This window comes from Heptranchias perlo, chromosome 1 (genome assembly GCF_035084215.1).
Source record: "Heptranchias perlo isolate sHepPer1 chromosome 1, sHepPer1.hap1, whole genome shotgun sequence".
NCBI lineage: Eukaryota > Metazoa > Chordata > Chondrichthyes > Hexanchiformes > Hexanchidae > Heptranchias > Heptranchias perlo.
In genome coordinates, this window is record NC_090325.1 from 188,681,174 (window position 1) to 188,704,316 (window position 23,143).

The 23,143-nt window shown below is 46.3% G+C and overlaps 1 protein-coding gene across 6 annotated transcripts in view; it reads right to left on the minus strand.

The window, feature by feature from the left end:
- The window catches only part of fam13a (family with sequence similarity 13 member A), a 239,323-nt gene that overhangs the window by 39,912 nt on the left and 176,268 nt on the right, over positions 1–23,143 (minus strand). For 5 of the 6 annotated variants that reach the window (XM_067994462.1, XM_067994460.1, XM_067994464.1 and 2 more), the window contains 5 exons: positions 17,457–17,498; positions 15,425–15,604; positions 12,958–13,159; positions 8,342–8,460; positions 2,261–2,321 (listed from right to left, as the gene is read on the minus strand). In XM_067994462.1, the coding sequence (XP_067850563.1) occupies positions 2,261–2,321; positions 8,342–8,460; positions 12,958–13,159; positions 15,425–15,604; positions 17,457–17,498 (604 nt within the window). The remainder of the gene's footprint in view (positions 1–2,260; positions 2,322–8,341; positions 8,461–12,957; positions 13,160–15,424; positions 15,605–17,456; positions 17,499–23,143) is intronic. The other variant, XM_067994461.1, reaches the window with a different exon arrangement.

The following is a 23,143-nucleotide window of genomic DNA, read 5'->3' on the forward strand; positions in this document are numbered from 1 at the left end:
GCTGTGCCAATAAGAAAGACTGAACAGGCTGGGGCTCTTTTCTCTAAAAAAGAGAAGGCCAAGAGGTGGCCTGATAGAGGTCTTCAAAATTATGAAGGGGTTCGATAGGGTAGACGTAGAGAAGATGTTTCCACTTGTGGGGGAGTCCAAAACTAGGGGTCATAAATGTAAAATAGTCACCAATAAATCCAATAAGGAATTCAGGAGAAACTTCTTTACTCAGAGAGTGGGATAGTTGAAGAAAATAGCATAGATGCATTTAAGGGGAAGCTAGATAAGTACATGAGGGAGAAAGGAATAGAAGGTTATGCTGATAGAATGAGATGAAGTAAGGTGGGAATGGCTTGTGTGGAGCATGAACACCAGCATGAGCCTGTTGGGCCGAACGGTCCGTTTCTGTGCTGTAAAATACTATGTAATACAATGCAACAAATTCCCACTTCCTACAGCATCGGAAAACATGCCTTAAGGATGTAAATGTGTAGCAAATTCTTGAGGATATTATCAGCAGACCAATCTGCCCTGAAGGGATTACGATGCTATTCACTGAACACAAATGATAACCCTGGAAAAATGCACAAAATTGCACCAGAGTTCAGAGTAACCAAAAGAAGTACCGAGGCACTAGCACGAGAAAAGATATTTCTCTGATGGACACACACAAGATGCCATTTTAATTGTCTCGAAAACTGGTCACTTCATTAATAATTTATAACCTACCCAGAGGCACATTCTGGGAGTGACATTGGTCACTGGCGGCAGAGCAGAAGTTTTCCACTGAAGTCAACAGAAAAGAAAACCGGGTGGGGTCTAAGACGGGCTGCCGACTCGCTATCGTCCGTTTTTGGGCCACTGCCCCTGATCGTTTTCGATCTTTTTATCAGTCATTGATAAAAAGCACGTTTAGTCGATCCTGGCGACTGAGCTAAATCATCCAAGGAAAGAAAGAAATTGCTTTCTTGGCAGCAGCCAATTTGCGCCCAGCAAGGTCCCACAAACAGCAGTGTGATAATGACCAGATAAACTGTTTTAGTGCTCATGGTTCACGGATAGATATTGGCCGGGTCAGTGGGGAGAACTTCCCTGCTCTTCTTCAAAATAGTGCCGTGCGATTTGTTTATGTCCACCTGAAGGGGCAATAACTACACTTCAAAGGCACTTCATTGGCTGTAAAGCGCTTTGGGACGTCCTGAGGTCGTGGAAGGCGATATATAAATGCAAACCTTTCTTTCTTACCTAGCCAGCCTCCATAAAACAACAGCACGCGTTTAAAGAATGTACTGAAATAAATAAACTGCTCCCAGGAGATTCCAAATCGTTGTTTAAATCCAAAGTCAGATCACAAGTTTATATTCCAGAGTATATCTGAGATTGGGGCATCGGAGGAGCTTCCTTTTTTTCCCAGTTTGGGTCCAATTAAAAATTCACTCCACTGAACGAACACTTTCTATCGCTAGGGTTTGCTTCTGATGATTGATCTAAGGCCTAACTGCATAGAATAATAGAGCACGGAAGGGGGCCAGTCAGCTCATCGTGCCTGTGCTGGCTTTGAAAGAGCTATCCAATTAGTCCAACTCCCCTGCTCTTTCCCCACAGACCTGCAGATTTTTCCTTTTCAAGTATATCTCCAATTCCCTTTTGAACGTTACTTTTGAACCTGCTTCCACCACCCTTTTGTGCAATGCATTCCAGATCATAACTCGCTGCGAAAAATTGCTCCTTATCTCCCCCATGGTTCTTTTACTAATTATCTTAAATCTGTGTCCTCTGGTTACTGACCCTCCTGCCAGTGGAAACAGTTTCTCCCTATTCACTCTATCAAAAACCCTTCATAATTTTGAACACCTCTATCAAGTCTCCCCTTAACCTTCTCAGCTCTAAGGAGAACAATCCCAGCTTCTTCAGTCTCTCCGCATAACTGAAGTCTCTCACTCCTGGTACCATTCTAGTAAATCTCCTCTGCACCCTCTCCAGGGCCTTGACATCCTTCCTATACTGTGAGGCATAACCAGAAATGTATAAAGGTTTAGCATAACTCCTTTGCTTTTGTACTCTATGCCTCTATTTATAAAGCCCAGGATCCCGTATGCTTTTTTTCAGCCTTAGAACCTAGATTCTAAAAAACAAAAACTACCATGTAATACACTTACAGTAGTAACATGGTTAACGGTAGCGTGGATTAATGCCAAAGTCATTAAATATTCTGTATTTAGATTATACTGTAGTAATGTTATTTATAGAAATGACACTCATTACTCACCAGAGTCAGTTTAATATGATCATAAGAGTCCCCACCACAGAATGCATTTGCACTTTCTTTTCTGAAACACAAAGCAAATCACACTTAAGATCAAACTGCAAATAAGGTTTACTGGCACGGTTACTTTTCACCTTAACACAAGCTTCTAACGAGGAAGAATGAACTTGCATTTATATAGCACCCTTCACGACCTCAGTCCCAAAGCACTGCACAGCCGATTAATTTCCTTTGAAATGTAATCACTGTTGTAATGTTGGTAAACATGGCAGCCAATTTTTCCACAAGATCCCACAAACAGCAATGAGATAAAAGACCAGATAATCTGTTTTTAGTGATGTTGGTTGAGAGATAAATATTGGCCAAGGCACCGGGGGGAACTCCCCTGCACTTCTTTCAATAGCGCCATGGGATCTTTTACATCCAACTGAGAGGGCAGACGGGGTTTAACGTCTCATCCGAAAGTCAGCACCTCCGACAGTGCAGCACTCCCTCAGCTGTGTCGGCCTAGATTTTGTGCTTTTGTGGGACTTGAACCAATGACCTTCTGACTCAGGAGGGGAGTGCGCCAGCGCTGAACCATGGCGAGCAGCACAACAGCCTGGTAGCTCTTCTCCAACTAAAGTGTCAAGCAACTAAATACACTCACGACCTGTTTATTTACATAAAGCCTAGTGATAAGTTCAGCTCACGCTTTAATGGTATCGGAAGCAAATAATGGACTGGATTGGTTGTTTGCTTTCCTTCTGTTTACGCACAATGTCAAGGCTCTACAAACATAAACACAGTGATTCTCGCTGAGGACAAACTAAGACATGGTGGAGGAGAAGAGTTTGCCTTTGTGACTTCCTAAGACAAAGCAGGGGGGGGGTCATTTTAAACTTTGGGCGATAGTGTGAAATGGGTGAGATCGAATAGGCCGCCCAGTATACATCCCGCCCAATTTTTCCTTCCTTCCATTGCCAAAGGAAAACCGGGTGTGGTGTGTAATTTTAATCGCAAAGGCCCCATTGGAGTCTTAAAGGGACGAAGGGATATACAGGATCAGGGCGGGGACATGAGATTAGGACTACTGCTCGTGTAGAGGATAAACACCATCAAGCACTGGTTGAGCTGAACAGCCTGTTTCCATGTTGTTATTTCTATGTAATTTTAAATGTAACTTTAGGGAAGATGTGAAGGCCTTGAAGAGGTTGCGGAAGAGATTTACTAGAATTATCCCAGGGATGAGGGACTTTAGTTACGTGGATCGACTGGAGAAGCTGGGGTTGTTCTCCTTGGAACAGAGACAGTTGCGAGGAGATTTGATAGAGGTATTCAAAATCATGAAGGGTCTAGACAGAATAGATAGAGAGAAACTGTTCCCATTGGCGGAAGGGTCAAGAACCAGAGGACGTAGATTTAAGGTGATTGGCAAAAGAACCAAAGGTGACATGAGGAAAAACTCCTTTACACAGCGAGTGGTTATGATCTGGAATGTACTGCCCGAGGGGGTGGTGGAGGCAGATTCAATCATGGCCTTCAAAAGGGAACTGGATAAGTACTTGAAAGGAAAACATTTTCAGGGCTACGGGGATAGGGCGGGGGAGTGGGACCAGCTGGATTGCTCTGGCATAGGGCCGGCGCGGACTCGATGGGCCGAATGACCTCCTTCCGTGCTGTAACCTTTCTATGATTCTACAATTCCAACACAGATCTCTGGAGGGTGTGGGGGGAGGGTTGAGTCTCAACACTGGGCAGTGCTCAAGACCAGCGGACCCGAGTCCAAGTGTAGTGTGACAGTGTGGGTGAGTACTGTCGTGATGTCCTACGCTTGACTCTGCCTGGCCTGGAGCGCTTGTGCTGCTTGCGCTTCAGATGTGAACGAGACTTCTTGGAATCACCGGAGGACTGGATGACACCATTCCTTCTTCCAGCAGCACTTGGCAGCATTCCAAGCGATTGGGATGACTTCTATTCCCGAGGGCTCGGAACAGGTGGCGCACTGCAAGAAGTTATTTGATGTGCCACCAAGCGGGAGCGTTTGTTGCTGGCAAGCTCCAGTGAGCAACTTTTAAACCTGGCTGCGTCACCTAGTTGCCCTGAGAAGGTGATCTTCTTGATACAACTGAGTGGCTGGCGAGGCCACTTCAGAGGGCAATTAAGAGTCAACCACTTTGGGGTGGGACTGGAGTCACATACAGTAAGGGCAGCAGGTTTCCTTTCCCTAAAGGAAGGAAAGTGAACCAGAAAGTGAACAGTTAGGGTTTTTACGACAATCCGTCCCTTTTTACTGACACCAGCTTTTTTATTTCCAGATTTTTTTTTTAATAACTGAATTCAAATTCCCAAACTGCCATGGTGGGATTTAAACTAACGTTCTCTGGATGATTAGTGCAGGCCTCTGGATTACTAGTCCAGTAACATAACCGCTACACTACAGAACCCTTATCACAGCTTAAAAAAAAACTCGGACTTATCCTTCTTTCCTTAAACTGCCGCTTTGGTCTCACTTGCTGCTCTCATACTCTCCTGCAGGCCGTCACCTCCACAATGTGAGAGTCCTGATTTGGGTTTCTCCTTGATTTTTTTGGTTATGCAGCGTTTACCAGTCCTGGACTCCAGGGGTTCATGGATGGGGGAGGAAGAGGAAGGAACTGAAATGGATTGTTCCCCACAGCTACCAACCACCCTCAAGTGTCCTTCAGCACCCTTGCTTCATGGGTCATTAGCATTCTGGCTTGGACGTGTCAGTCCCTCTGATGTACACTGGGGCATTTAACGTTCTGTGCATCTGTGAGCATCTGTCTATTAACCCATGGATGTCTCGTTCTCTTGCACTTCGAGCTGGAAATATAGGGTTAATTTTCCGATTGCACGCACTCTCTATAACCTTCCATCGATCAAAATGAGTGAACAGAAAATGGCGGGGAGCATGCAGCGACCTGCAAGCAAGGCTCCAGGCCTAGTACCATCTCAGATCGGCAGATTAGTGAGGTCTGGCATGCAGATTGGGGAATGTGGGATTTAGTAGTGCGCAACCTTTATTCAACATTTTAACATAACTCATCAGTTTGTAAACACAGGGACGGGAGCTGCATCTGTGTTTTACGTGTGTGATGTCTGATCTCCGTTCGGACTCCGTGCAGACGGCAGACTGTTATTTTCAGCAAATGTCAGGTACCAGCTACCTTTAAGAGATTTCTAAGAGACAGCCTGCCTTTAAGAGATTGGGGCTCCCTCTGCTGGTGGAAAGTGCAAATTGCATTGAATCCTCATATCAATGCTGATTCAGAACGCTGCTTGAAGGTAAGTCCTCAGGCAAGTCTTGTCCTGCCTGCGCAGGGGCCACTGGGCGCGGAGTAATAGCAGATTGCGCTACCCCCACCAAAATAATAGGTTCTATCCAATTATTTTTTCCCTCAATTTTTTGAATGCCCCTATGATTTCTCCCCTCGGTGTTGCACGCAGCAGTGTCCAGGAGATTGATCTTTAATGCCTGGAGACTCCAGGGCAATCCTGGAGGGTTGGCAACCCTGCCGAGTTCTGAGCTCTATGTGCAGATGTTTCAAAAACATAATGTCACGTAACAAAGCGCATTGAACTCAGAAGGCACAGAGTAAACTTCAAAGTTGTTGAATATCTTAACATGACGGGAGGTTGGGGGCAGGGGGGGGGGTGGTGGGGAGAAATGGGTACAGATGTGCCATTGGCAACATCTGTACCGATAGTTGAGTGGTTATGATACCAGGGATGAGGAACTTCAGTTATGTGAAGAGACTCGAGAAGCTGGGATTGTTCTCCGTGGAGCAGAGAAGGTGAAGGGGAGATTTAATAGAGGTGTTCAAAATTATGAAGGTTTTGATACAACAGAAAGGGAGAAATTGTTTCCACTGGCAGGAGGGTTGGTAACCAGAGGACACAAATTTAAGATAATTGGCAAAAGAACCAGAGGGGAGATGAGGGAAATTTTTTTTTTTTTACTCAGCGAGTTGTTATGATCTGGAATGCTCTGCCTGAAAGGGCGGTGGAAGCAGATTCAATAATAACTTTCAAAAGGGAATTGGATATATACTTAAAAAGGAAACATCTGCAGGGCTATGGGGTTAGAGCAGGGGGAGCTCTTTGGATAGCTCTTTCAGAGAGCTGACGCAGGCACGACGGGCCAAATGGCCTCCTTCTGTGCTGTATGATTCTATGATACTGCCCCAACAACCCAGAGGTCATGGGTTCAAATCCCACCGTGGCAAGTTGCGAAAACCGAATTCAATAAATCCAGCAAATCGTAGGCTAGCATCAGTAAAAACAAAACTGCCAAACTGTTGTTAAAAAAAAGCCAGCTGGTTTACTAACGTCCTTCAAAGAAGGGAAACCTGCCACCTCTACCCAATATGTGATTCTAATTATACAATCCAGAAGAGGCCTAGCAAGCCACTCATTTTGTACAAAATCCCCCAAGGCATTTTACAGGACACAACGGAATTTATACTGAGGAAATGTGATTATTAAGACGGGAGTCTTATCCAATTTCTCCATTGCTGATGCAGATAGGACAAACCATGTAAAGTAGCACTTGATATATTGATGACTACACATGCTGCAGTCTCGAAAGGACACGCCAGCTCAGCCTGTTTGAACACTTGGTGCAAACGCTGCAGACAGCAGTGAGGATCAAGGTGCCATTTTAGCACTGGTCTCTAAGCGTTTGGCTCAGTTGGGAGCACTCTCACCTCGCGTTAGAAGGTTGTGGGTTCAAGCCCCACTCCAGGTCCTGAGCACATAATCCTCAGTGCTGTGCTGAAGAAGCGCTGCATTGTCGCAGATGAGCTATTAAATCAAGACCCTATCGAGCTGTTCAGGTAGACATAAAGGATCCAATGGAGGGAAGTTGTCCAACCAACATTTATCCATGAACCCAGCCAGATTAATCAATCATTTATCTCACTGTTTATGGGATCTTGCAGTGCACAAAATGGCTGCTACATTTCTTGCAGTGCACAAAATGGCTGCCACATTCAGCTACATTCCAGCTGCGACTGCACTTCAGATGTAATTTATTGGCTGTGAAGTTTTGGGACGTCCTGAGGACGTGAAAGGTGCTATATAAATCCAAAGTCTTTCTTTGCTGCCTTACTCTTCATGACATCAGCATGATTTGATTTTGACACTGGCCAACTGTTACCTTGCCTTTTTTGACAGTAGCAGCACTTTTCGGATTGTATCTGAGGTAACGTGATATCTGTCATAATCAATAACAGGAACAGCATCGGATTGCTAAAAACAGAGAGGATGGCAAGCTCTACTGTATTGTTCTCTCCTTCTCTCTAGCTCTCCTCACAGCACAATTCATCCCTCAACTGTGGGAGCAGGCAAGAGACTTGCTCCCCCAGCTCAGGCAATGCTGCTCTGTAACCTATCACTGGAAGGCACACAGGGTCGTGTAGAGCCTCGGTCAGACACCGTCTGGAGCACTGCGTTCAGTTCTGGGCACCGCACCTCAGGATGGGTATATTGGCCTTGGAGGGGGTGCAGCGCAGATTCACCAGGATGAAACCGGGGCTAAAAAGGGTTAAAGTGCGAGGGCGGGTTGCATAAACTAGGCTTGTATTCCCTTGAGAATAGGGGATTGAGGGGTGATCTGATCGAGGTGTTTAAAACGTTAAAAAGAATTCGACAGGTTGGATACGGAGAAATTACTTCCTCTGACGGGGGGGGATCCAGAACAAGGGGGCACAATCTTGAAATTAGAGCTGGGCCGTTCAGGAGCGAAATCAGGAAGCACTTTTTCCTCACAAAAGGGTAGTAGAAATCTGGAACCCTCTCCCCCAAAAGGCTGTGGATGCTGGCTGTCAATTGGAGCTTTCGAGACTGAAATATTTTTGTTGGGTAAAGGTATCAAGGGTCATGGAGCAAAGGCGGGAAAACGTAAATGAGGGACAGATCAACCGTGATCTAATTGAACGGGGGAGCAGGCCCGAGAGGCTGAATGGCCTACTCCTGTTCCTAATGTTACTTATGTCCCTATTAACAGTGTTGCCACAACAAAAAGGAGAAAAACTGAACCGGATTCCAAAATGAACTGCTCGGCTGTGGAGAGAAACCTACCTCTCTCGTTCAGTCGCGTCTTCTGGCTGAGTCAGGAAATTCAGCCCACCTCCGGGCCCTGGCACTCCAAGGAGTGGATCTGGAGGCCAGGACGTTGAAATGCTGCTGCTTTCCATGAGCTGCCAAGCAAGCAATAAATAAATAAATAAATAAAATCACTCACTCACTTAAAACAGAGGAAAACATTCCATATGTTGCTGTACATTTGGATGTTGAAAACCAATGCCATTTTCACTCAAAGTTTATTTATTTCCCGACAGCGGCAAAGAAAGAATCAGTAACCGCAAGTGATCAAGACTAGACTAATGATATGATTCATGACGCGGACGCAGCTAGTTTTAACTAGTTGAACCACCGAGTAGCCGAGTCTTACAGACCAGGTGGGCCCCAGGCTCGATCCCCAGTCTGTGCCGCGTTAGCCGATCTCAAGCCAGTTCAGCTGTGTGGGATGCGGCAACCGGCAAAAGCGTCCCCCTTGTGTCAGGGAAAAGGAAACTCAGCTACTCCCCCACACTCACCCCCACTCCCCATCAACATCCAGCAACCCCCAGGCAAATTATATTTGCGTGCGCACGGGCTGAGGGCAGGACTGATGGGACAGCCTGCCAATACCCACTGCCAAGGCTCAGATGGGCACTTGGGCGATATATGTTATATGTGGGAGGGGGGGGGGGGTCTCCTGACAATCATGAAACTGTAGGAGATAAATACAAGGACAGGAAAAAAATATATAAAAATCGGTAGGGTCACAATGATTCTTTTACTGATATCACAAAGTACTGTGTATTCACAGAATCATACAGCACAGAAGGAGGTCATTCGGCCCATCATGCCCGTGCCAGCTCTCTGAAAGAGCTACCAATTAGTCCCCTGCTCTTTCCCCATTGCCCTACAAATTTTTCCTTTTTAAGCAGTAATCAAATTCCCTTCTGAAAGTCACTGTTGAGTCTGCTTCCATCACCACCTGTGCATTCCAGATTATAACAACTCACTGAGTAAAAAAAATTCTCGTCATCTCCCCCTGGCTTTTTTGCCAATTATCCTAAATCTGTGTCCTCTGGTTACTGACCCTCCTGCCAGTGGAAACAGTTTCCCCTCATTAACTCTATCAAAACCTTTCATGATTCTGAACACCTCTATTAAGTCTCCCCTTAACCTGCTCTGCTTTAAGGAGAACCACCCCAGCTTCTCCAGTCTCTCTACGTAACTGAATTCCCTCATCCCTGGTACCATTCTGGTCAATCTCCTCTGCATCCTCTCTAAGGCCTCTATATCCTTTCTAAAGTGTGGTGCCCAGAATGGGACACAATACCCCAGCTGAGGTCTAACCAGTGATTTATAAAGGTTTACAATAACTTCCTTGCTTTTATATTCTATGCCTCTATTTATAAAGCCAAGGATCCCGTATGCTTTTTTTAAAAACAGATTTAACAACTTGTCCGCCACCTTTAATAATACATAATTTTATTTTAATATTTTGGTGTTCAGAATAGTACTCGTGGCCTTCTAAGGATCATTGCACATTTTTTCTTAAGAAGGGAATTGCTTGAAGGAGCTGGCAGTGTAATTCAGACCTCTCCAGATATCTGGAGGGGACTCCGACTTTGGTCTGCTTTCCCGCCCTCCACTCACCACCCCAGCTCAATATCTCTCCGATTGGCCTTGCCTTAGACCAGAAGCTCATGTGGGGATTGGTGAAGGAGAACTTGCATTGTATCACGTGAATTACAGAAAAAACCCATGGCCTCAGCACTTATGATCAGTCACTAATGGAGAGCTGATTGAGGCTGGAGGGGGAGGGAATGAAGAAAAACTCAAAACCCCTTTTTGCATGTCTCATCCGAGGAGCGCATTCACATAATTACACAAGGGTATCAAGGGGGCTGTGGGTGTAAGTATGCATAGGATTAAAACAAAAACTGCACTGGTTCACCAATTAAGCCTGGGTCAAAAGTAACTGAATTCATCAAAGGTTGTGGGAAGGCTAAGGGGGTTCCTTTAAATACTCCCAATACTTGTCTCACAGTACAGTTCAGGGATGGGGATTCATACTGGACAGTGCCATGTTGTATGCGATCAAGACATTTACAAAAGCACCCTAAAAAACGATTCTACACATATAATCCAAGATTAATTTTTGAATGAAAGAAATCCACAGAATCCGGTGTTTCAAATAACTCTTCCATTCTGATGCTTCTGAGTGAATCGTCCCTGGTATTACTCACAATTTTCAACAATGCTAGTTACAAATTTGCATCGGTAAGACTGCATCAACCAACAGTATGTTCTCTCTGTGTAGACCAGGAGACCAATATTACACAAACCCCTTCATCATTCATCGTACCTCCGATATTATAAGAACTTGTACTTATATAGCATCTTTCACGACATCCCAAAGGGCTTTCCAGCCAATGAAGTACTTTTGAAGTGTAGTCACTGTTGTAATGTAGGAAACGCAGCAGCCAAGTTGCGCACAGCAAGCTCCCACAAACAGCAATGAGATAGTGACCAGATAAAATGTTTTAGTGATGTTGGCGGAGGGATAAATATTGGCCAGGACACCGGGGAGAATGCCCCTGCTCTTCTTCGAATCATACGATGGGATCTTTTACATCCACCTCAGAGGGCAGGCAGAGTTTAATGTCTCATCCAAAAGACGGCAACTCCGACCGTGCAGCACTCCCTCAGTGCCGCACTGAAGTGTCAGTCTAGATTTTGTGCTCATGTCTCTGGAGTGGGATTTGAACCCGCAACCTTCGGGCACAGAGGCGAGAGTGCTACCAACTGAGCCATGGCTGACGCATGAAAATTTACAAAATTAAGTGCTGCAAGTTTTTCTTTATTTCTTATACCCCTTTTTAAAAAAAATAAAAAAACATTCTTCTATAACTATATCTTTCACCAAAATCGAGAGGTGGAACTGTTTAGTAATTGGCAGGACTGAAAGGGCTAGCTGAAGGCACCATGTGAAAAGCCCCATATCAGCTCCACGTTGTTAAAATGAGAAAGGGCGGAGAGAGAGAGAGAGAGAGAGAGAGAGATCAAGAGAGATATTCCGAGTCCAGAGTCCCAACAGATATTCAGCCCAGTACGACTGGCGAGAGAGAAGCTAGTAACTCCTCCACTGAATTCCACACCACTGCATCCGTGTACCTTAATTTAGGGGCAGAGTGAAATCTGTGAAGGTACGGTGTAAATGCACATTGGAATCGTGTTAGATAGATATAGCTGTTTCAATTAGACAACTAGGCTGCCCTGTTAGTGTCGCTGCCTGTTAAGAATCTTATGGAACTTGCTCGCTCAATGTGGTGGGTCATCACCCTCTATCTCTCTGAACACACGGCTATTCAGATGAAAACGTTCTGAACTAACTTCAAACCTTCGCTGCTCACGGCATGTTTCCTTTATATACACACACCAGGAACATAGGAACAGGGGTAGGCCACTCAGCCCCTCGAGCCTGTCCCATCATTCAATTAGATCATGGCTGATCTGTACGTCAACTCTGTCTACCAGCCTTGGCTCCGTAACCCTTAATATCCTTGCCCAACAAAAATCTATCAATCGCAGCTTTGAAATTTTCAACTGACCCTCAGCCTCAACAGATTTTTGGGAGAGAGAGTTCCAGATTACCACCACCCTGTGTGTGAAGAAGTGCTTCCTGACATCACCCTGAACGGCCAAGCTCTAATTTTGAGGTTAGGCCCACTTGTTCTGGACTCTCCCACCAGAGGAAATGGTTTCTCTCCATCTGGCCTACAGGCACCTCAGTGAAATTAGGAAAGTCTGAGATTTATTCTTACATAAGAATTACAACACGGAAATGGGCGGGGCTCGTCTGTCATACGGCTGAATAATGCCACCCTTGGAAGGTGATGGCATGTGTCCCAGCTGAGCGAAGTAACATGTGGAAGGTTACCCCTGAGACGATGGGACTGTGCAGGAGGAGGGGAGTGGAAGGGCAAAGAGTTAAGTGAGCCGGCAGAGGGGAGAATGTGATGGAAAGGTCCTGCGCTGTCCATTGCCAGCGGGGTTATGACAACTGTCAGTGTCAGCCTTGGCTCAGTTGGTAGCATCCTCGCCTCGGAGTCAGAAGGTTGTGGGTTTGAGCCCCACTCCAGAGACTTGAGCAAATAATCTAAGCCGACACTCCCAGTGTAGCACTGAGGGAGTGCTGCACTGTCGGAGGTGCCATCTTTCGGATGAAAGGTCTGCCCCCTCAGGTGGATGTAAAGATCCTATGATACCATTCGAAGAAGAGCAGAGGAGGTCTCCCCAGGGTGCTAGCCAATATTTATCCCTCAACCAACATCACTAAAAAAAAAATCTGGTCACTATCTCATTACTGTTTGGGGGACCTTGCTGTGCACAAATTGGCTGCTGCATTTCCCTACATTACAACAGTCACCAAACTTCAAAAGTACTTCATTGGCTGTAAAGTGCTTTGGGATGTCCCGAGGCCACGAAAGGCACTATATAAATGCAAATTCTTTCTAACTGACTGATTGACCAACCTCACTATACAAAAAGCTCAACAGTATATGGGTTATCACAGCAATAGTGGCCCCACTGAGGAATTTCTGAATCATTCTGCCCCATCCCGTTAGGGAACGTACCATCGGAGAATCCTGGTTTTCGTTCAGCTCAGAGAGTTTACAACTTGATTTTTGCCTCTTGGGCTTCATGCCTTCCTCGATGTAGCTGCCATTGCTCTCTTTTAGCTTTTTGTCACCAGGCTGGGAAGGTTCCAGAAGCCCTGATCTGCCCTCCTCATTAGTGCTGAACGCAGAGGGAATATTCTCTTTGTTGATGTCATCCCTGTGGAGCAAGGCAGGTTTGAACAAAACTACAAAAGGCATTTCATAAAATCAAACGGTGCAATTAAGAGGAGTTTGGTGCCGGCCAAACCTCACTCAGGGGCTGCCGCCGCATGCTGTTTCGCTTTCGGTAACATTTTCAACACGGCAGCTTGCATTTCACACAACAAAATGGGACATATTATTATAATTAATAATAAATAAATAATAACAACAACTGGGGGTGAATTTCCTCAGATCTTCTCACATTCGGTCACTGTCACTTTGGCAGAAGGTCGGTGGAAACCTCAGTGATGTGAGTGAATGGGGTTATCATTGAAGTTATGGCAGGAGAAGACTCGAGGAAAGTCACCCCAGAACGTCCATTTATACACCCCAAAACGGCCACTTATTCACCCCAAAACATCCATTTATTCATTCCGAAACGTGTCTCAGTGCTTCACACAATGAATTTCTTTTGGTGTGCATTGACTATGTTAGTGGGATTAAAAATAAAATTGTTGGACTATAACTTGGTGTTGTAAAATTGTCAACCCCAGTCCATCACCGGCATCTCCACATTATGTTAGGAGGCACAGTGAGTTGTGTTGATGGAAGGAGGAAGTTATAAAAAGGGACGTAGACAGACTAAGTAAGTTGGCAAAACTGTGACAGATGGAGTTCAATGTTGGGAAAGCATGACCACTTGGAGCTGAGAAAGATAAATCGGAACATTTTCTTAATGGGGAGAGACTAGGAGCTGTGGAGGAGCCAAAGGATTTAGGTGTCCATTTATAAAAAATCACTAAAAGCTAGTGCACAGGTACAAAAGTAATCAAAAGGCTAATGGAACGTTGGCCGTTATCTCGAGAGGGCTGGATTACAAAGGGGAGGAAGTTATGTACAGAGTCTTGGTCAGACTTCACCTTGATACTGTGTTGGTTCTGGGCACCGCACCTCAGCAAAGATATACTGGCCTTAGAAGGGGTACAACGCAGATTCACCAGAATGATAACAGGGCTTAAAGGTTAAATTATGAGGTCAGGATGCATTAACTTGCCTTATATTCCCTTGAGTTTAGAAGGTTGAGGGGTGATCTAATCGAGGTGTTTAAAATGATAAAGGGATTTGATAGGGTAGATACAGAGGAACTATTTCCTCTGGTGGGGGGAGTCCAGAGCAAGAGGGCATGATCTTAAAATTAGAGCTAGGTCATTCAGGAGTGAAATCAGGAAACACTTTTTCACACAAAGGTTAGTGGAAATCGGGAACTCGCTTTGCCCAAAAGTCTGTGTATGTTGGGTCAGTTGGAGCTTTCAAGGCTGAGATCAATAAGGTTTTTGTTAGGTAGAGGACACAAGGGAGATGGAACAAAGGCGGGTAAATGGAGTTGAGGTACAGATCAGCCATGATCGAATAGAACGGTGGAACAGGCTCGAGGGGCTGAAAGGCCCACATCTGTTCCTATATTTCTACGACTGTATGAGCAGAGCCTGATGAAAAACTTCTCACGAGGTACACACAGAAATGGGGGTCAGGTTTGACCCTTTATTCTGCTCAATTCTGAGCCGCGTTGTAGTGTGGAGGCAGTAAACGGAAATCAGGAGCCTCCCAAGGCGGGGGGGCAGGGAAAGCTCGAAGCAGTCGCCACCGCTCCCACCCCTCCCCCCCACCAAAACCCTCTCTTGCACGCTTCCTGGGGGAAGAGTTCGGAACGGCGACTGGCAGGAGCCTTTGGCGCAGGTTGTGATCTTGCCCTGATGCCCACAGAGGGTGCGAGTCCTGGGCAAACCAGAGACCAGAAGACTGGCGCGCTCGCACAGAGGGCAAAAGGAACAATAAGGAAAACCGCACGTAGGATGAGCCCCAAGAATAAAGCATGTTTATTTAATCATTTTACGGAGTGGACGGGGTGGGGCTGGGATGGCTGGCATTTTCTAATTAACCTGAAGAAAACTGGGATTTTACATTTAAATGCAGTGCAGAAATATCGCTTCATACGAAAGAAACTCATTCCTGCTCTAAATCGACAGGAAACACCCAGCCAGGACTGCATCAAATCAGCTCTAGTTAGCAAATTATCAATGGATGATTTATATTTTATATATACATATACACGTAAACCACACAGTTTTATATCAACAAAGAGGCTATTGTATCAACATTCATTATCAAGATTCAATAATAATCTTTCCTTATTTCAAATGGTGTGAAAAATCTTCCGTCTAATATATTAGTTTAAAATGTGCACTCTGATATAAGAATAGTAAATGTAAACAATCCATACATTTCTCTGCTTCTCCGAGATTCATCCTGCTCTTTCAGATGTCTCCTTCTCTGCCTCGCAGAGACTGCTGCAGTCGACAAAGACGTCCCCGATTCAGATTCCTCTGAACTTTGACCTCCACTGCCATGAGCGTCAAAGAGATGCTGTTCCACTGCTGACCGGATGGTCCTTTCTATAAAACTGCAAACACAGGGCTTCTGAGCAATGGGCTGCTGCAGGGATTTCTCCTTTTGAAAATTAGGATCCTTTAATGCGAAACCAGCTAAAATTAAATATACAAACTCCGCCTTACAATCCCTTTATCTCCCAAAAAAAAAAATCAAACTTTCAACATACGTGCTTGTACTTCAATCAAAGCCAAAATGGTTTAAAAAAAGCACACGCACAGAAACACACTCATGCACGCACACAGGCGCACAAACGTACATGCACAGAAGCACGCACACAAACGCCCATGCACGCACACACACACACATGCACAGAAGCACATGGGAACACGCACACACACAGTTGCACGCATACACATTCGCTCACCCGTACGGGCGCAATTACACGGACGCACTCAGTCACACGCACTCACGTCACAGAACCAAGTACCTAAAGATCGTATTGATAATAACTGCCAATTAGGTGACCAAAACATCTCTTTTAGTTAAGGCAGGTTATGCTGCAGATAAACAAGACCTTTACCAGTACAAGAGATAGTAAAGGAGATGGAAGAGCCAAACAAATGATCCAACGTCAGACACTAACTATAAGGATCAACAGAGGGACAGTCAGGAAGCGACTGCTCTCCCAGTGGTATCTGTTGCAGCAGTGTCTGCCTCATTTATTCTGCCGGCTTCCCAGCATGTTCTTATAGAGCCACAGGGGCTGGGGGGGGCTGGGTGGGGGGGGGTTGCGGTGGAGGTGGAGATGTACGGCACACTGGGTCAGCACGGGACAGCTGTAACTGACTCTGTCGCTCGGCCCACTTCCACTTTTTCCGTCCGACGAAAACCTCTCCCCACGACACAGCTCGGTGAGCTTCGCAAGAGCTAAGAAATCCGCAGCTGTGCCAGTTATGGGATAATTGTAAACAATTTTACAACACCAAGTTATAGTCCAGCAATTTTATTTTAAATTCACAAGCTTTCGGAGATTTTCTCCTTCCTCAGTTATGGGATAGCCTCTCGACAGTTAAGGCTGCTAACGCGATAAACTCACCCAGATCAACAGCGCACAAGGTAATGAGCATCTCTCGTCACTAAACCAACACAGGGGCTTCAGGCTCAGTTTGTGAATCTGGTCTTGCATTCCTAACCTCAGTAACATTATCCTAACGTGCAAACTTTGATGAAGAAAACATACTATCAGATATTGTGCATTCAGCTAGTGAACAGGGATTAGGAGCAGGAATTGTTCCGATATTTCCTTCACTAACCCGGGGCACAGAGGTCAACTGTAGTCTGCCCATCACCCTCCCGGCTGAGTTGGACTGGCCCGGGTTCGACCCACTTGGTACAGTCCTGGGATCGAACTTGGGACCACCTGGGGGGGGGGGGGGGGGGGGGCGTAGCTTTTAGAGCTCTGATATAAGTTTACAGCATGGGAGGAGGCCATTTGGCCCATCGTGTCCGTGCCGGCTCTTTGCTCGAACACTCCCGACCCGATTCCGCTGGCCCCACTCTCTCCCCAGAGCGCGGCAGAGAAACGGTGGCCGAGCATGACTGATCGTGAGGGCAGACCGGTCGATCGCCTGTAGGAGTCGTCGCGCCCCAGTCACAGCACCCACCCCCCCGGATTTTTCCAAGAACAGAAAATTAATCCTTGCGCTGGATGGAAAAATCGGTGGCTGCGGGCACACGATCCTGGAATTGTACAGCACAGAAGGAGGCCATTCGGCCTATCGTGTCTGTGCAGGCTGTTTGAAAGTGTTATCCAATTAGTTCCATTCCCTCATTTCCCTATTGCCCTGCAATGTTTTCCTCTTCAACTATAGATCAGAAAGCGAAACCTATCATTGTAAAGAACAATAAAAAAGTGCACTTACTCCCCTGCTGATGACATGCTGTTGACTGACGACACATGGGTACTAGAACGACAAATGAAGACATGCAATTTAGATCATTAAAGAACCAGGGAGGAAGGGGGGGTGAGAGTAAAGACAAGGTGGTCCAGAGCCGACGACAAGGAAAAGGTCACGTAGCCCCCTGCTTGTACTTTCTAAGACAAAGGGGGGCCATTTTAACTGAACTCCCTGCCCGGCGGGAAACCCACCGGATTGGGTGGGCCGCCTACTCTTGCGCCCCTTTCCCCATTTTATGTCCTACTGAAGTCAACGGAAAGTCAAATCGGGCGGCGTGGGGGGCAAAACGGGCGGCCGACCCGATCCCATCAAGTCTTCCTGCCGGGCGGTGGGGGGGTTCAGTTAAAGCAACCAACAAAACGGTGGAAATTCATGTGCCGGATTGAGTACAGCTCACCGGCACTGTCCACCGCTCGGAGCAGAGGCTACTGCTGCGGCAACTGGGCAGCCATCTCGGTAACCCGCACCTGTCCTCAGCTGTGGAAAAACACAAATACTGGCAAGTGCACAAAAGAACGATTGAATGTAAAACCTTAATGCTGTATACGGTATTGTAAGAATTATAAAAGCAAGTTTCTAAGAATTCACAAAGGGCGCTGCAGGACAATAGCAAACTACTGCCAAACTGCGGCCGGCCATTTTTGTTCAGTAATATTTGATCCTGCGGAATGCCCCTTACATGATACACGCTCTGGTTCACAGCTTACTTCTTATTTAAAAGCATTCCCGCAATTGCCAATACCTGTTTTCTAAACGGAGGTTAAACCAAGGTCCCATCTGCCTTCTCAGGTGGATGTAAAAGATCCCATGGCATTATTCAAAGAAGAGCAGGGGAGTGCTCCCCGCTGTCCTGGCCAATATTTATCCCTCAACGTTATCTCTTCGTTATCACATGGCTGTTTGTGGGACCTTGCCGTGCACAAATTGGCTGCTGCGTTTCAGACATCGCAACAGTGACTACACGTCAAAAAGTACTTAATTGGCTGTAAAGCGCTTTGGAACGACCGGAGGTCGTGAAAGGCGCTATATAAATGCAAGCTCTTCCTGTTTTATAAAACTGCCTCAAAAGACAGGTGTCCTTGTAATGTGAATGAGGTATGGGGTGCGTAAAGAAAAAACAGACACAAACACGAACTGAGTGATTGCGTGATCCCAGAGGGAGCTGTGCTCAAAGTGTGAGTCCCCACCAAAAGATCAGGGCCAGTGAATTTACCCTTATGAGTCTGAGCGGAGTAGACTGAGGTAATTGGGAGGGAGGGAGAGAAGGGGGTCTGGGGAGGAACACTGAATTGGAAGATGAGTTTACTTGGAGCAGATTGAGGCAAATGGGAGTGAAAGATGGGGATCTGGGGAGGTACATTAAACCCTGCAGTGGAAGACTTTAATCTTCAACCACGGCAAGTTTTTGTTATGAAAAATTGAAAACAAGTTGCAGTCACGAGGAATGAAACCACAGCAGTGTTGATAGTAACACAATTACTGAACATGCATTCATGAAAGGGCCGATTTTAAAAATGGGGGTCAAGTGGCTTTGGAGCTGTCAATACTTTTCCAGTCATTGAGCACGCCTCAGCACGTGTTCTTCAGAAACAACAAGCGACTTGCAAGGAAATAAATACCGATTAAAGGGTATTTTGGTCTATGGAATGCCAGTAACTCAAGTGCTGCGGCATAATCTTTTGCCTTCAAACTGCTCTCTTTTAACAAAAATACCCCGGCGGTTAGAGCAGTAAACGCAGCAGGTTAAACATTCTTATCAGGGTCCCGTTTAGTTCATTTAACACACTCTCTTTACTTAGAAAGTGGCGAGAATGTGGAACTCGCTACCACATGGAGTAGTTGAGGCGAATAGCATCGATGCATTTAAGGGGAAGCTGGATAAACACATGAGAGAGAAAGGAATAGAAGGATATGCTGAAGTGAGATGAGATTGAAGGGTGAGATGAAGTAAGGTGGGAGGAGGCTTGTGTGGAGCATAAACACCGGCATAGACTTGTTGGGCCGAATGGCCTGTTTCTGTGCTGTGAAATTTTATGTAAAAAGGTATGCACTCGTGTGCAGACTGTCGTGTCCTCAGGTCGTCCCAAAGTGCTTCACCGTCAAATGAAATGCTTTTGAAGTGCAGTCACTATTGTAATGTAGGCATGATGTGGAGATGCCGGTGATGGACTGGGGTTGACAATTGTCCATCTGCGGACACAGAGGAATTCATCAGGAGAAGGAGGCTCCGGGAATTCTACCACAAACCCCAAGATTTCAGCAGCGACGCTCTCAAGACCAACCGCAACATCATCATCAAACCAGCGGACAAAGGAGGAGCCATCGTCATACAGAACAGAACGGACTATTGCAAAGAAGCATACCGACAACTGGACAACCAGGAACACTACAGACGGTTACCCACAGATCCGACCAAAGAACACACCCACCAGCTCAACAAACTGATCAAGACCTTCGATCCAGACCTTCAAAGCATCCTACGCACTCTCATCCCACGTACTCCCCGCGTGGGAGACTTCTACTGCCTCCCAAAGATACACAAAGCCAACACACCCGGACGTCCTATCGTATCAGGCAACGGAACCCTGTGTGAGAACCTCTCTGGATACATCGAGGGCATCCTGAAACCCATCGTACAGGGAACCCCCAGCTTCTGTCGCGACACTACAGACTTCCTACAAAAACTCAGTACCCACGGACCAGTTGAACCAGGAACACTTCTCACCACGATGGACGTCTCGGCACTCTATACCAGTATCCCCCACGATGACGGCATCGCTGCGACAGCATCAATACTCAACACCAACAACAGCCAATCTCCGGACGCCATCCTACAACTCATCCGCTTCATCCTGGATCACAATGTCTTCACCTTCGATAACCAGTTCTTTACCCAAACACACGGAACAGCCATGGGGACCAAATTCGCACCCCAATACGCCAACATTTTCATGCACAAGTTCGAGCAGGACTTCTTCACTGCACAAGACCTCCAACCAACGCTATACACCAGATACATCGACGACATTTTCTTTCTATGGACCCACGGCAAGGAATCACTAAAGAGACTACACGATAATATCAACAAGTTCCATCCCACCATCAAGCTCACCATGGACTACTCCTCAGAATCAGTTTCTTTCTTGGACACACGAATCTCCATCAAAGATGGGCACCTCAGCACCTCACTCTACCGCAAGCCCACAGACAACCTCACGATGCTCCACTTTTCCAGCTTCCACCCTAACCACGTCAAAGAGGCCATCCCCTATGGACAGGCCCTGCGAATACACAGGGTCTGCTCAGACGAGGAGGAACGCGATGGACACCTACAGACGCTGAAAGACGCCCTAGTAAGAACGGGATATGGCGCTCGACTCATCGATCGACAGTTCCGACGGGCCACAGCAAAAAATCGCATAGACCTCCTCAGGAGACTAACACGGGACGCAACCAACAGAGTACCCTTTGTCGTCCGGTACTTCCCCGGAGCGGAGAAACTACGCCATGTTCTCCGCAGCCTTCAACATGTCATCAATGACGACGAACACCTCGCTATGGCCATCCCCACACCTCCACTACTCGCCTTTAAACAGCCACCCAACCTCAAACAGACCATCGTTCGCAGCAAATTACCTAGCTTTCAAGAGAACAGCGTCCACGACACCACACAACCCTGCCACGGTAACCTCTGCAAGACATGCCAGATCATCGACACAGATACCACCATCACACGAGAGGACACCACCCACCAGGTGCATGGTTCATACTCCTGTGACTCGGCCAACGTTGTCTACCTCATACGTTGCAGGAAAGGATGCCCCAGAGCATGGTACATTGGCGAGACCATGCAGACGCTGCGACAACGGATGAACGGACACCGCGCAACAATCGCCAAACAGGAGGGTTCCCTCCCAGTCGGGGAACACTTCAGCAGTCATGGACATTCATCCAACGACCTTCGGGTAAGCGTACTCCAAGGCGGCCTTCGAGACACACGACAACGCAAAATCGTCGAGCAGAAATTGATAGCCAAGTTCCGTACCCATGAGGACGGCCTCAACCGGGATCTTGGGTTCATGTCACGCTACACGTTACCCCACCAGCGAACAAATGTTATCTGTTTTTAATATAATGGGTCATTTGCTGGCTCTCTCTGCCTTCCGGATGTTTCTGCCTCTCTCTGTGTTTTTTTTCTCTGTTTTTTTTTCCCTGTTTGTTTTTTTGTTGAATGTGTATTCGGGGGTTCTGCAGGTGACACCTCTCTGTCTGAACACGGTGATTGCCTTGGCAACGGGCAGTTGCAGGGGCAGTCTGTAAACACCATGTATTGTTCTATATGTATAAATGCGTAGGCTTCAAGGAGCTCCTGAAACATTTACCTGAGGAAGGAGGAAGTCTCCGAAAGCTTGTGAATTTAAAATAAAATTGCTGGACTATAACTTGGTGTTGTAAAATTGTTTACAATTCCCAATGAATCAGCCTTGGTCGATGACTGATTAACGAGCAGAATAATACAGGAATACAACAGCAAGGATGGAGACTGACTGTTTACATGGAAAAATCACTGGGCACCAAGTGGTCAAGAAATATATAAATATTTTAAAATTAAAATGAATGCAAGAGGCTGAATTGGTTTTAGTCAGTGATTTGCCTTCTCTGCCATTTTATGAAGTAGTCCCACTCCCTTGAGACTTTACAACATATTTCACACTTGTGTGAACAAGATACTTCACACCACCAATATCCTCAAGTTCAAACAAGTTTTCACAGCACGTTTACAGCCAACATTCATCCCTCAGCACAAAAAACAGATTAATGAGGCATTTATCTCACTGCCTGTGGGATCTTGCTGTGCGCAACTGGCCGCAGTGTTTTGCCTACAAAATAACACTTCCAAAAGTCATTGACTGGCTGTGAAGCGCTTTGGGACGAAAGCCTGAGGCCATGAAAGGCACAACGTGATGGCAAGTTCTTTCACTTGGAGGTTAGAAGAAAACCTCAAGAGAGTTTTAGGCAAAAACGATGGTTGCTGTCTTGTGACGCCTCTCTCCAAAATGCCAGACCACGCAAAGGGGACAACAACCCTGCAGGCCGAAATAACAGCATGTGTGGTAAAAATCTTTGAAGAAAAGAAATTTAAGATCGAAAGAAACCACTGGCTTAAACGAATCTGATATAAACTTGCTAGGTTGCGATCATTGACAACAACTTGCTTTTATATAGCGCCTTTTTACATAGGAAAACGTCCCAAGGCGCTTCACAGGAGCGTTATCAGGCATTGGCACCGAGCCAAAGGAAGAGATATTAGGACAGGTGACCAAAAGCTTGGTCAACGAGGTAGGTTTTAAGGAGTGTCTTAAAAGAGGAGGGAAAGGTTTAGGAAGGGAATTCCAGAGCTCAGGGCCTGGACGGCTGAAGACACGCTGCCAATGGTAGGGTGAAGGAAGTGGGTATCAAATATCAAGCTGTTTCTCAAGGGCTTTTAACTGTAAATTGGAAGAAGAGTTTGTCTAGACCCCTGGTGAAACAATGGGGCCGATTTGCGCCCTCGTTTTTTTGGGCGGGAACCGGGCTGAAAATCGCGACGTAGCATTTACTGCCCCATTCCCGACAATGTCCGTCCCACCACGATTGTGGAGCGAGCTGGG